The following is a 13,256-nucleotide window of genomic DNA, read 5'->3' on the forward strand; positions in this document are numbered from 1 at the left end:
CAAATTACAGTACAGTAGTGTACACGAATAGGCCATATGTATGTCCTGTACAAGCCTCCACTCACTCCTTATCATCGGTATCCTCCACGTTCCAGCTGTTCCCGAGCTCACTGTTATCGGATGCCAGCCAGCCGTTGGGCATCAATAAATCGTCAGTGTGGTTCAAGTTGTAGTTTCCACACAAACCGCACACCTGTTGTAGCAGCACAACACAACATTAACAAGAGCGTAGAAATACAAATTCGGAGACCGAGTTGTATACGGTAAATTTACATACAAATCTTGCCACCTTGATCATTAAAACTACCTCATGGCTAGCTTGAAATGCCTTATTTCTCCTCAATGCGATTTATAGGTTTTTTTTAAGTGGGGTGGGAAATTTGATCTGAGAATGTATTCTCTCACATTAATTGTATTGTTCTTCATTTGGTCCATCCCATTTGTTTAAATTAGCCTTAATTTAACATTGTCATATCATTTTAATTTATACATTTTTGGATCAGATTTCATGAGTCTAATTTATGTTAGAAAATATCCTCCAAAGAAGGGGACACGTGCCAATGACTGCGATCTACAACATTTAACCATATTGGTTGCGAAAGCATTCGTGTTAAATTTGAATTGCATTTGCATAAGTTGTAAAGCAAATATTTTTACATGTATAAAGTGTAATACAAATATATTTTAACATATGAATTATTAAGCATGCCTATTAAAAACAATTCAGCCTTCTCCATGTGCACTGTATGCATGTGCACGTGGCCGCTTCTTTTGAGGTATTGTAAATCTATCTACGGGGTATATCCTGTTATCCATACTTATCCGAGAACTTCACCTGACCAGAAATAATCCAGGAATGATCTCCTGTAAGCACGTCATTCTATCTATTCCCTGAGCTTTCGTACAGATAGGAGGAGCGACTCGGAAATGGCGGCACATTCTCCCTATTCACGTTTATCAATGCATTGCTGCTTACACGAGAGAAGTTAAACGCATGAATAAACACATATAGCAGGATCTACGCATAGCGGAACGTATTTTCATGTAAAGATTGACTGACTGCATTATAGACGCCTGCATACATTTAAGCGTGCAAATTAGCATACGATTTTGCATTTCCATCCACGTTTACAGCATGTGTAGGAAACATGTACAGAATGTTTACCACTTGTACGAAGGTCTGCTACAATGAAAACTGCAATTACCTTATTGGCATAAGCACTTGATAGAGTTATTGAGAGGTGATGCACACCATCAAATTTGATCACCAACCCAAAGTCTGTCACCACATGCACGTAGCTCCCAATAATGCTGAACTGCACTCCAGGAACCAAACTTTCGATCATTGGGGTCTTGACTTTCTTTCCATTGAGCTATAAAACAAAGATAAAATGTCAGTACAGATGCGTGTGAAATTAAGTAATTGCCAAAACATGCAGCACAAATTAAAAATCATGTTGAATATTTAAAATTATTCAAAGTCTTACATGGATAGGATAAAGCACATCTGCTGATGTGTGGTTCATGTGCGGTTCATGTGCAGTTGTGCATACCAGAATCACGTTCTTTTTCTTCAGGTGGATGCGGTCACTGCCAATGTCGACGTAAACGTGCTTGAGGTAGGAGGCATTCGGCTGCCCCCGCTCTTCGTTCTTAGCCAATATGGTAAAGGGTGTCACGTTGTCGGCATTGCAGACGCTCACCAGTTGGTAGGTGCATGTGCCCATGTAGGTTATAAGTGCAGAATCAAACGTGAAGTAGTGAGGATCTCCAGCCACGTGACACGTGGCACTCACTACAAATGGGAAGAAAATATTGTGGTTAAGCAGTTATAGTACTGCTGTGTACACGAAACTAGATTGCTCCTGGCCAACATTCGTTCTGAGAAATTATTATGAAATTACAATATGTTTGTGGAAATCAAATAATGCCTAATGGGATAGCGAGATCATTGGAATTTTCTAATAACCAGTATTTTCAGTAGGTTGTTAGAAAAGCATCCCATCTAGTGGCTATCATAAAATTGTCACTAAAATTTTACCTGATGGTAATCCCAAAATTTTAAATTCATTAATGAGAATATTTGGATGATTATTAATCTGTCATATAATCCAATTCATGGAATGCTTTAACAGCCATAAGATCATCAAATAGCATCCTATTCAAATGAACGGAGTTTGTTTTATGGCTGAAGGAGATGCACGAATCTACATTTCACATCCTAGGAATCTCTTCACAAGTAGGCTTTCGCGACCAATTTGATTCATAATTGAAATTTGGGTCAGATCACGTAACTTAAATGTCGTAAATATCAGTGAAACGCATTCCCAATTGTTAAATGTTCTGCGATTGCTCTCCAACACTGCCAGCACTGCTGAAGCAGTAATAAATTGGCGCGTTTATTTTCACAACAACTTTATTTATCGGCTGTTGTGAGGTGGAGGAGAGTGGATACAATTCCTCTTTGCTAAAATAAATGCATATATATGGCATGTACATTTTTTTAAGTGTTTTTTTTTTACCTCGAGGGGGAGGAGTTGGAGTTGTACTGCAGATATCTGCAATATTAAAATCATACGGCACAATGAGCACATGATGTACAACAAACAAAATAAAATATGCCATTCGATAACAAACTTACCATTCACCAATTACTCCCATGCAAATTTACCTCTGGGATCGCAGACTTTGACGCAGAAATTGTCCAGGGCAATATCACTCCCATCTGTATGTCCTCGAACTCCTTCCACTAAAAACTAAAACATCAATTAAAACAACACCAAAACTTGATTTACATCAACGTCCACATACATTCTCTTCAAAATTCATATTGCACAGCCTTTATGCTGTGCTTGTATCAAGTGCCAGACAATTGGCTTGATGTGCTCACAGTTGTCTGGCAAGAGTTTACTGTTCCTAAATACTCCGATTCGCATGGTTGGTATGTATGGTGTGAAAGAAGTTAAACATCTGATTTGAAGCTTTCGTAACTGCATGAATCCATACTCTTTGGTTCTTTCGGTAAAGTCACGTAGGTAGAAAAATAAGATGAAATAAAAAATAATATATCATGACGTTTCGATCGCAACACAAGCGGTCGTCCTCAGGCGGAAAAAAATAATCCAGCAGTAGAACTGCTGAACCAGCGAGAGAGCTGTTACAACAAGAGGTTATTTACGTGGCGATGGGCAAGCAAGTGGGGTCTGAGCTGGAAAGGGATTCCATCCCCAGACGCAAGCACGTCAGTTGTGTTAATGGGGGAGATTAAGGAGACAGATTAGCACGAAATGAGCTTCCGTCGCCGCATAAGAGTATAGCCCCTGCATATGCGCACAACAGCAGTGTTAATGGGAGATTAGCAATATGTTGATGGGAGAGATTAGGCATGGAGATTAGGGGGATTAGCAAGTTAAAGTCACGTCTATGTGTAACACAAGCTGTGGCGCTGCCAACTGCGCTGTGAGGCAAGCGCATCCACGCAAGAGAACACCGCAATGGTGGTCACGCCAGTGAGACACAAAGCCTATCACACAGCCAGAACCATCGATACAGCGAGGCTAAGGGCAATGCCACGGTCATCATGGATAAAACCACATACAACAACAAAATCCAGGACCTTCTTAATGATGCCAGTTATACTAAAATCAACAAAGATCCTACCAACCACCTGGCTACAAAAACCAACAATATCATCACTAGATTTGAAGCTTTCGTGACTGCAGGAATCCATACTCTTTGGTTATTTTAGTAAAGTCACGTAGGCATGGTCTCCTGCCTCAGCAGCAGACCATGCTTTCCCACCTGATGACGGACGCTTGTGTTGCGCCAGAAACGTCGTGATTTATTTTATTTTATACCTACGTGACTTTACCAAAAGAACAAAAGAGTATAATATCATCAATTATTCGACTTCTCTAATCGAAGCGACCATGCAGCTCTCTCTAAAACCTTCAGCTGCTAGACCACCCAAAAATCCATAAAGAAGGTACTCCACTCCATCCTATCGTTTCTACCATACACTCACCTACCTACAAACTGGCCCGATATTTGTCTGAGACCCTGCTTCCATTCACGGGCAAGACCACCTCAGCAGTACTTAATTCAGCTCACTTGGTTTCTCTAATCAAGGACATTTCACTGTCTCCAGATGATTTTCTGGTCAGCTTCGATGTAGTCTCTTTGTTCACCAAGGTACCTGTACCTGACATCATAGCAATCATTGAAGACTTGGTCCAACAGGGACTGAATCCTGATGTACCAACTTTGGTGATCCACTGCCTTACCAACACTTCCTTAATCTGAATGGTACATTCTACAGAATTTAAGGTATCCCTATGGGTTCTCCCTTACCACCAGTGGTAGCGAATGTTTTCATGGAGAAATGTGAAACAGATGCCATCCTGACATCCACCCTACATCCTTCCCTGTGGAAGAGATACGTAGATGACACTTTCGTCATCTGGCCCCATGGCCAGCCAGCAGTGAACCAGTTTTTCAACCACATAAATTCCATACACCCATCCATCAAATTCACCATGGAAGTGGAAAATGATGGCAAGCTACCATTCCTGGATGTTTTGATTGAGAAGAGGCCTGATGGCTCGTTGGGACATTCCGTCTACAGGAAAGCCACCCACACGGATTCCTATCTAAAGCCTGACTGCCACCACCATCTGGCCCAGAAGAACTCCCTCATCAAAACACTACACCATAGGCCCACTGCATCTCCGACCAGCGCCACCTAGTCAGTGAACTGGAGCACGTACACCAAGCCCTCAAGATTAATGGATACTCAGACCGCACAATCCGCAAAGCTGTAGCCCCAACCATGGGGAGACAACCATCTGAGGACCCAATCAAAACCATCACCTTGCCATACGTAAAAATCTTAAACACACACAAGATCCAGGTCCGATTCAATACAGTACACAAAATCCATGATTTGATCCCATCTGTGAAGGATGTCATTCCTGACATGCAATACCCTGGTGTCTGCAAACTCAGTTGTGTCTGCGGCAGCAGTTACATTGGGGAAACGAAACGACATGTCTTGGACCGTGTTCGCGAACATAAGGCAGATTTGAAACACAGCAGAACCAATACCTCTGCAGTGGCTGAGCATTGTTATAACGCAGTGGACTCGCACGATATTGTTTTTTTTCGAGACCAAAGTACTCTGCAAACCTTCGTGCTACCATCAAAGATTTGTCCATGAAGCCATCCAGATATATAAGCACAGAGACAATTTCAACTGAGAAGATGGGTATAAGCTGAGCAATCATTGGAAGGACGTTATTAACCAAGCAAAGTCGTAACTTGCTGTGGTGCTTCCATTATTCCCTGCCGTTTGGCTGTTATCTCCGACTCTCTGCGTTGCATTGCCCTGTTAGGTGCCTCGGCATGATCGGGCTGGAGTCGCACTAACATAGCCACCTCTGCTCCCTTAGCCTCGATGTATCGATGGTTCTGGTTGTGAGATCGGCTTTGTGTCTCACTGGCGCGACAACTGTTGCAGTGGTTCTCTTGCGTGGATGCGCTTGCCTCACAGCGCAGTTGGCAGCGCCGCAGCTTGTGTTACACATAGATAGGAATTTAACTTGCTAATCCCCATAATCTCCCTGCCTAATATCTCCCATCAACATAGTGCTAATCTCTTATTAACACTGCTGTTGTACCCATATGCGAGGGCAATACTCTTATGCGGCGAAGGAAGCTTATTTCATGGTAATCTCTCTCCCTAATCTCTCTCTCCCTAATCTCCCCCATTAACACAACTGACGAGCTTGCGTCCGGGGATGGAATTCCTTTCCAGCTGAGACCCCGCTTGCTTGCCCATCACCACATAAATAACCTCTTGTTGTAACAGCTCTCTCGCTGGTTCAGCAGTTCTACTGCTGGGTTATTTTTTCCGCCTGAGGACAACCACTTGTGTTGCAATCGAAACGTCTTGAAATATTATTTTTTGTTTTATTTTATTATATAATTTTTCTACCTACGTGACTTTACCGAAAGAACCCAAGAGTATGTACAAAAGTAGTTGGAACTTGTTATCACTGGCCTAGTGTGTTACTCAATAGGATAAACGAAACGATTTACCTGCTCATTTAAGCTTCTCAAACGTTCCACTGGAGATTTGTATGGTCTATGTTTCGGTGTATTTAAATGATGCGTTGTGTTCCTATGTGCTCGCTGCCTTCTGTGTCATACATTGGTATGCCAGTGAAACCATTGCAAACAAATGTTTTTAATTAACTTAACCATTCTATTTTGATTTAAAGCTTTCGTGACTGCAGTAATTCATATTCTTAGTTTTTTCGGTAAAGTCACGTTGAAGAGAAACAACAAAATAACAAAATATATATAAAACAATAAAAAATTCTCACGACGTTTCGACCATAACTCAAACGGTCATCATCAGGTGTGTCGGTTTGCATAAATTTATTTTGAAAACGGCATATTTATTTATTTATATATAAAATAAAATAACGTTTGCGTCACGCGCAACGATTGGCAGTTTGCCCAGGACTAGTCCATCTATTTTTTTGAAAAGAGGAGGGGGGAGACGAAATTTGTTTTTATGTATGTTTTATATATATTTTGTTATTTTGTTGTTTCTCTTCAACGTGACTTTACCGAAAAAACTAAGAATATTAACCATTCTATTTGAGTCATGCTAGATAGATCAAGATCATGGAACTCCTACAGATAGCAGAGCGTCGTATAAAATTATATCAAAGAACAGTTGCAGATTATATCATAACTACTTCTGGAATAATTTCAAAAGGTCACCCACACTTGATACTAGATCAAGTTAATTTTGTTTAACCGGTCAGGTGAAAACTCAAGAGACCAGCTTCGTTTCATTTTCAAGAGTGACCTGGTGGCACCTGCTCATGCTTTGTGACTCATCGGTTGTATAACCCTCAGCTGCTGCAGGCCAAACTAAGCTGTGGCTACGGCAGTAGTTACATTGGGGAAACTAAGCAACATGTCTCGGACTGTGTTCGTGAACATAAGGCAGATCTGAAACACGGTAGGACCAATACCTCAGCCGTGGCTGATCATTGATTCAACGCTGTGGGCACACACGAAATAGATTTTTCCAAGACGAAGGTACTCTGCAAGCCCACTGGTTAAATGTCTCACTAACAGTCACCGCTGCTCCTTTTCCTCGATGTGGTGTTGTCCCTCGTTTTTTTTTATGAGCTGGATGTCTCACTAGCACAGCCACCGTTGCGTTGGTTCGTTTACATTGACATGCTAATCTCTCACAATACAATGGCCACCTCCACAGCTGTGTCGTCGTCGTGGAGGTACATCACCGATCTTACATTTACATGCAAATTCCACCTCCAGCCCCGCCCACTTACCCTTGGACTGAGCCCATCTCAAGCCTATATAACTTCGTGTTTCAGCAGCTCTTCCGCTGTATTTTCTCTTGCCTCGGCAGCTCTCTCGCTATATTTTTTCACCTGATTGTTTGTGTTGCGATCGAAACGTCATGATAATTTTATTATTTTTCTATCTTCGTGGCTTTACCAAAAAACCCAAAGAATATAAAATGTAAATTGATATGGCAGTTATTGTTAACCAAAGACTATTCGTTCGATACACTTGATAACCTAGTTTAGTCACCGGCGTAGCCCTGATTCAAGCTCATAATCTCAACATTGATGGTTCAGTGCTCTAACACAAGCATTTTGAGTCAACTAAGATACAGAGCCACTTGGTATCCCACTGGGTCAGTTAGCAGAAATATAGTTTGAAGTTAAAAGAGAACCCTGTAGCCATGTGATGGTTATAAAACCTTCAGTAAATAATTTGATTGCATGTTCTTGCCTGCACTTCTCCAGTCTCAGAGTACATGATTTCAGCTAGAATCCATGCTTTCCCTTGGTTTCCTTGTAGAGACCAAACAGCAGGCCATGTGAGACCTCCTGTAAGAATTGGAATAAAACAAATTACAGATTACATTTTACGACATTTTATTCAATTTCAAAACGTTATCCCAGAAATTCTCATTGTAGGACTCCATGTAATGATATTCATCATCACCATTTATTGATTTGTTTTTTAAATAATTATAATGATGTGTAAAGCGAATGACACAAGTGTATCACGCTTATAGGACATCCATTCCTGCATGATCCAACAACCCGACCTCCAAGTCACCCAGCTTATTGATCAGGAACGTGGGTGTAAGGCCCAAGAGTGCAAGTATGGTAAAAAAAATAATGCTTTAGGCTTCTACCAAAAATGTGGCATAATGACTTTGCATTATTCTTTAACATTATTATTAACGTTCAATATTAATGTATTACCAACGACAAAAATACGTAATTTTTGTAATGGTTACTGATCTAAATCATTAACTGCAAATCTTGAGATTAAATATTGTAAATTTAGCATAATATTTTAAAACAATGGCAGCGTTTGAAAATGAAACCACCACCTGCATTACAATAATATAGCAAATATAATAACCAGTTCATCAGTGTACATTTCCTAGGACATGCTGACTGTAATTTGAGACTGTAACATAATCACTGTTCTCTCTAGTTCTTTCGGTAAAGTCAAAGAACCAGAGAGTATGGATTCCTGCAGTCATGAAAGCTTCAAATCAAGATTATAATCACTGTTGTTCGTGACAACCATCAAGATGAAGCATCCAGCTCTCCGCATCTTCACTGAAGGGCAATGGACTTGAGGGCTGAAACTATCATTACGATAAGGTATCAAATATTTCGCTGCAGGAAACTTTAATCAATCTTTATTTTATGTGGCAATATTGCCCTAAAGTAAGAATCAGTGCGTATCACAACAGAACGGTACCAGGGGCATACTACAACAGCAGTGAGAAAATAACTCCGTCACGCCCTAAGCAGCTAATACTGACTGAGCGGACAAAATTTCAACCACGCGCAAAATAAAGTGCAGCCGTGTGCAATGAATAGCATAAGAAAGGTAAGGAGTAAATACACATAATTGAAATAAATAATAAAGAGACAGTTTTTATTATTTTTTTTAGATTTTATGGGTGAGCAAGTTCGCCCACCGCAACTTACAACAAATCAGGACACAACGGGGCGTTTTATCACTTGTGTAGTGTCGCACAAGTCAGAGACTAGGTAGGTGCAGGAGGCACCTTCGTTATTATCACTCTCAACTTGACAGGTTCACCCGCAGCTTCCCGATGTCGTATAGCCCTAACCACGTTACACTGATGGCGTCGACCGGGACAGCCAACTATCTGGCCGCCCAATAATAGAGTGAAGGCGGCACCGACGAAGGCGGCAAAGACGATAGCGATGACGAGACGAGTCCAATCCCAGAACCGACAGCCTGGAGCTCTCGCTCTCCGCTGCTTATTTCCTACTCAACGAGGCCTGGCTCCACCCTCACCGCACCTTCCTTCTCGAACCCACTAGCGGGTTCCAGGGGCTTCTCGATGAGGTCTCTAGTGACCCCTGCCCCAGTTCTTCCGCCCTGCCGGCACATCCGTGTATATACTCAACGGCGTGTGCGCTAACTGTCCACCGCAGTTGCTGCCGCTGGACAGCAGTTGGCGCTGTGTCACTACACTTGGAGTAAAGGAAGAACTTGAATAACAAATATACAATCTGAGGATTGTACTTCACGTCAAATTTTGTCACGTAGCTAGTCCAATTAAGTTTACAAACAAGAAATTCAGCTTACCTTTTTTAACGTAAACATTGATTGCCATGTCAGCTGCTGTCCCAAACATGTAGTAGTGAAAGTGCAGCACCAAGCAGCCAGGGGAGGTGAGCAGCGGACTCTCCAGTAGCAGTCTGTCCCCAGGACTGGTGTAATACGAGTCCAGCAGGAGGTAATTCCCAACTACACAACCCACAAAGTGGAAATACACTGATAAACAAGGATGCACTTGCACACACAAAAGACGGAATCGCCTCTTATTGGCGACTCCCATTGCCTTTGGCTGGAATCTGACCACAAAACACCCCTTAAGTGTCGCAATTTCAAAGATAACAAAATAGTCGCGTCGCAAATGCCCCCTCTCTGTGTTAATCTGTGCCTTAGCGTTCCACCAATTTCCTACTGTGGATTGGTGGAAATTATGGTTTGATTGATCATGGTGATGAAGGTGGTGATGATAATGATGGTGATGGATTGAACATGGTTATACAGCACAAGATAGATCATGTTTTATAAGTTGGGCTAGTGGTTACCATAATTGTGAAGTTATGAGAACTTTATTCCATAAATGTAATTTTATTTCAACAGATTGCATCTGACTAGTTATACAAATAAAGCATTTTGATGAGTAACTTATATAAATTTTGATTTAAAGCTTTCGTGACTGCAGTAATTCATATTCTTAGTTTTTTCGGTAAAGTCACGTTGAAAAGAAACAACAAAATAATAAAATATATATAAAACAATAAAAAATTCTCACGACGTTTCCCTTCAACGTGACTTTACCGAAAAAACTAAGATTATAACTTATATAAGTCCCGATTTATATTGACTCAATTTCTGCCCCTTTTGGCAATGTTTAATTATCTGTGCCAGAGAATCGATCAATTGTGTTGTAAATATGGAATTTCCACAGATGAGGATGATCACCACCCAGTGTTCTGTGTGTGGAGATCCTATGACTGCCATGGACATTATTCACAGCACATCATGGGCCAAGGTTGCTGGCACTGTAGTACAGTGCACTAACCACTATACATCACCCTCAGTGTTGAATAAAATGCACACATGCACACAGGCTTGGATACTGGGGGTGGCAAAGGGTAGTGATAAGAAACAGGTGGGGCAGAAAAAAATAGTTGGGATGGGTAGCTCTTAGGGAGGCAGAACACCCATTGTTGTAAGTTGTAAATTTGAATCTTGACTTAAAGCGTTCGTGACTGCAGGAATTCATATTCTTGGGTCTTTCGGTAAAGTCACATAGATAGGTTCAAAGAAAATAACAATAAAAAAAACTACGACGTTTCAATTGTAACACAAGTAATCGTCATCAGGAGAAAAAAGAGTGGGAAAGCTGCTGAGGCAGGCTGTTTTTAAAGGTTTTAAATGGGTGCAGCCCAAGGGTCATAAACAAAGTGGGCGGCACTAGTGATGTTAAAGTGAGAAATTTGCATGTAAATGTAAGGTCGGAGAGCTACATCCACGACGATGCGAAGGTGGCCATTGTATTGTGAGAGATTAACATGTCAATGTAAGATCGCAGAGCCACCGCCACATCGAGGACACGAGCGACCGTGGCTGTGTTAGTGTGATACATTTCACCTGTTAATGTAAAACCAGACAGTCGAAAATAATTACTAACATCGGAAGGTAGGATCGAAACATCACAGCCAGTTATGCCTTAAACTGGTTAATCACGTCCTTCCAATGATTGCTCAGTTTGTACCCATCTCGGTTGAAATTGTGTCTGAGTCTATATATATGGATGGCTTCATGAACGAATCTTTGTTGATAGCCAGTGGGCTTGCAAAGTACCTTCGTCTTAGAGAAATCAATTTCGTATGAGCCCACCGCATTAAAACAATGATCAGCCACGAGGTATTGGTCCTGCCGTGTTTCAGATCTGCCTATGTTCACGAACACGGTCCGAGACATGTTGCTTAGTTTTCCCAATGTAACTACTGCCACAGACACAGCCCCATCCTCGGCCCCCTCTTATTCTCTCTTTATGTCAATGACTTGGGCACTCAACTGGATCATTCCAGGGTAAATCTTTTTGCAGATGACACGATACTGATTACTGCTGGCCGCTCTCCAGATGACGTGATTGCTAAGCTCCAGGGTGATTTCAACAAACTACAACATCAGCTAGTTTCTCTTAAACTAGTCCTGAATACCTCCAAAACCAAGGTGCTATGCTTCTCTCCGGGACTAAAGCAGGAAGTTATTTTTCCCCAATTATATTCCTTGAATAATTATCAAATAGAGCAAGGCAAGATCTATAAGTATCTTGGGGTCATCCTGGATTCAAAACTTAGTTTTGAAGATCACATTGATTATATTGGTAAAAAGACAAAAATAAAAATTGGTTTTCTGTATCGACACAAGCACTGCTTCCCCCCAATGTTCCGTTTGGAATTGATAAAAGCTACCATACTGCCTCTACTTGACTACTGTGACATCGTGTATAAATCAGCCCCAAGTACTGTACTGAAGAAGCTTGATTCCATCTATCACTCGGCCTTAAGATTTGCATTGAACTGCCCATATAGGACTCACCACTGTGATCTCTACATTGGGTCAAACTTAACATCTCTTAATGTTCGACGGCTTGTGCACCAGATCTTATTTATTCACGATGTACTTACAAAAAATTCCGCAGACTACCTACTGGATCTCCTCTCTGTTTCAAAGAACAAATTTGACCTCAGGTCTTCGCTCATTTACCAGCTTCACATTCCCTATTGCCGTACAAAAACTGGAGGAAGAGCTTTTGCTATTGATGCCCCCAGGGTCTGGAATGCTATTGCCAATAAACTGCAACTTGAATCACTACCTATGAGATCTTCACTCAAAACTGCTCTAGAGGAGTTGTACAACCCTAGCTGCCACTGCTATTCAGTGGCCTAAATTATGGCCCTAGATTTTGGTGTTATAATTTATTTATGTAGTTTATTGTTAAAAATTCGGTCACAGTCCCTATGATCACTGTTACATTGCATTTATGGCTTTTATTTTGGTGATTTCGAAAAGTTTTTTTTTTGTTTTGGCCATGTTTTTGTTTATTGTAGTACGGAGTTAGACTGATGGCCTTAATCTGAGTTGTCTTGTGGTTGTTGTTGTTTTTGACTTGCATCCCACTGGGATTTTTGCACACAGCGTTGGTGGACGGTGCTATTTCAGGAATATTTTGATATTTTTTTCCTGTATTGTCTGTTTGCACAGTCACAAAATCACTTTAAGATGTTTTCTTGTTCATGTTTTTTGTTTGTTGCGGTTGCACCCGATTCAAGAGCCGAATGGCTCACAGGGCTATACCAAATAAATGAACTATGAACTAGTTTGTAGACGCCGGGGTATTGCATGTCAGGGAAAACATCCTTCACAGATGGGATCAGATCACGAATTTTATGTACTGTGTTAAATCCAACCTGGATCTTGTGTTTGCTCATGATTTTGGAAATATTTTTACGTATGGCAAGGTAATGGTTTTGATTGGGTCCTCAGATGGTTCTTTCCCAACTGTTGGGGTGATAGCTTTACAGATTGTGTGGTCTGATTATCCATTCATCTTAGAGCTT

The 13,256-nt window shown here is 41.2% G+C and overlaps 1 protein-coding gene across 1 annotated transcript in view; it reads right to left on the bottom strand.

Annotated features, from left to right (window-relative positions):
• Positions 1–13,256, bottom strand: part of LOC116938908 (IgGFc-binding protein-like) — an 82,683-nt gene that overhangs the window by 32,909 nt on the left and 36,518 nt on the right. The window contains exons 41-47 of the mRNA XM_076060629.1: positions 9,697–9,858; positions 7,840–7,937; positions 2,672–2,756; positions 2,523–2,558; positions 1,554–1,795; positions 1,206–1,373; positions 66–193 (exon numbers count right to left, since the gene is read on the bottom strand). Of these exons, the coding sequence (XP_075916744.1) occupies positions 66–193; positions 1,206–1,373; positions 1,554–1,795; positions 2,523–2,558; positions 2,672–2,756; positions 7,840–7,937; positions 9,697–9,858 (919 nt within the window). The remainder of the gene's footprint in view (positions 1–65; positions 194–1,205; positions 1,374–1,553; positions 1,796–2,522; positions 2,559–2,671; positions 2,757–7,839; positions 7,938–9,696; positions 9,859–13,256) is intronic.

Source organism: Petromyzon marinus, chromosome 5, assembly GCF_048934315.1.
Source record: "Petromyzon marinus isolate PM22_M1 ecotype Great Lakes invasive population chromosome 5, UKy_Petmar_22M1.pri1.0, whole genome shotgun sequence".
Taxonomy (NCBI): domain Eukaryota; kingdom Metazoa; phylum Chordata; class Hyperoartia; order Petromyzontiformes; family Petromyzontidae; genus Petromyzon; species Petromyzon marinus.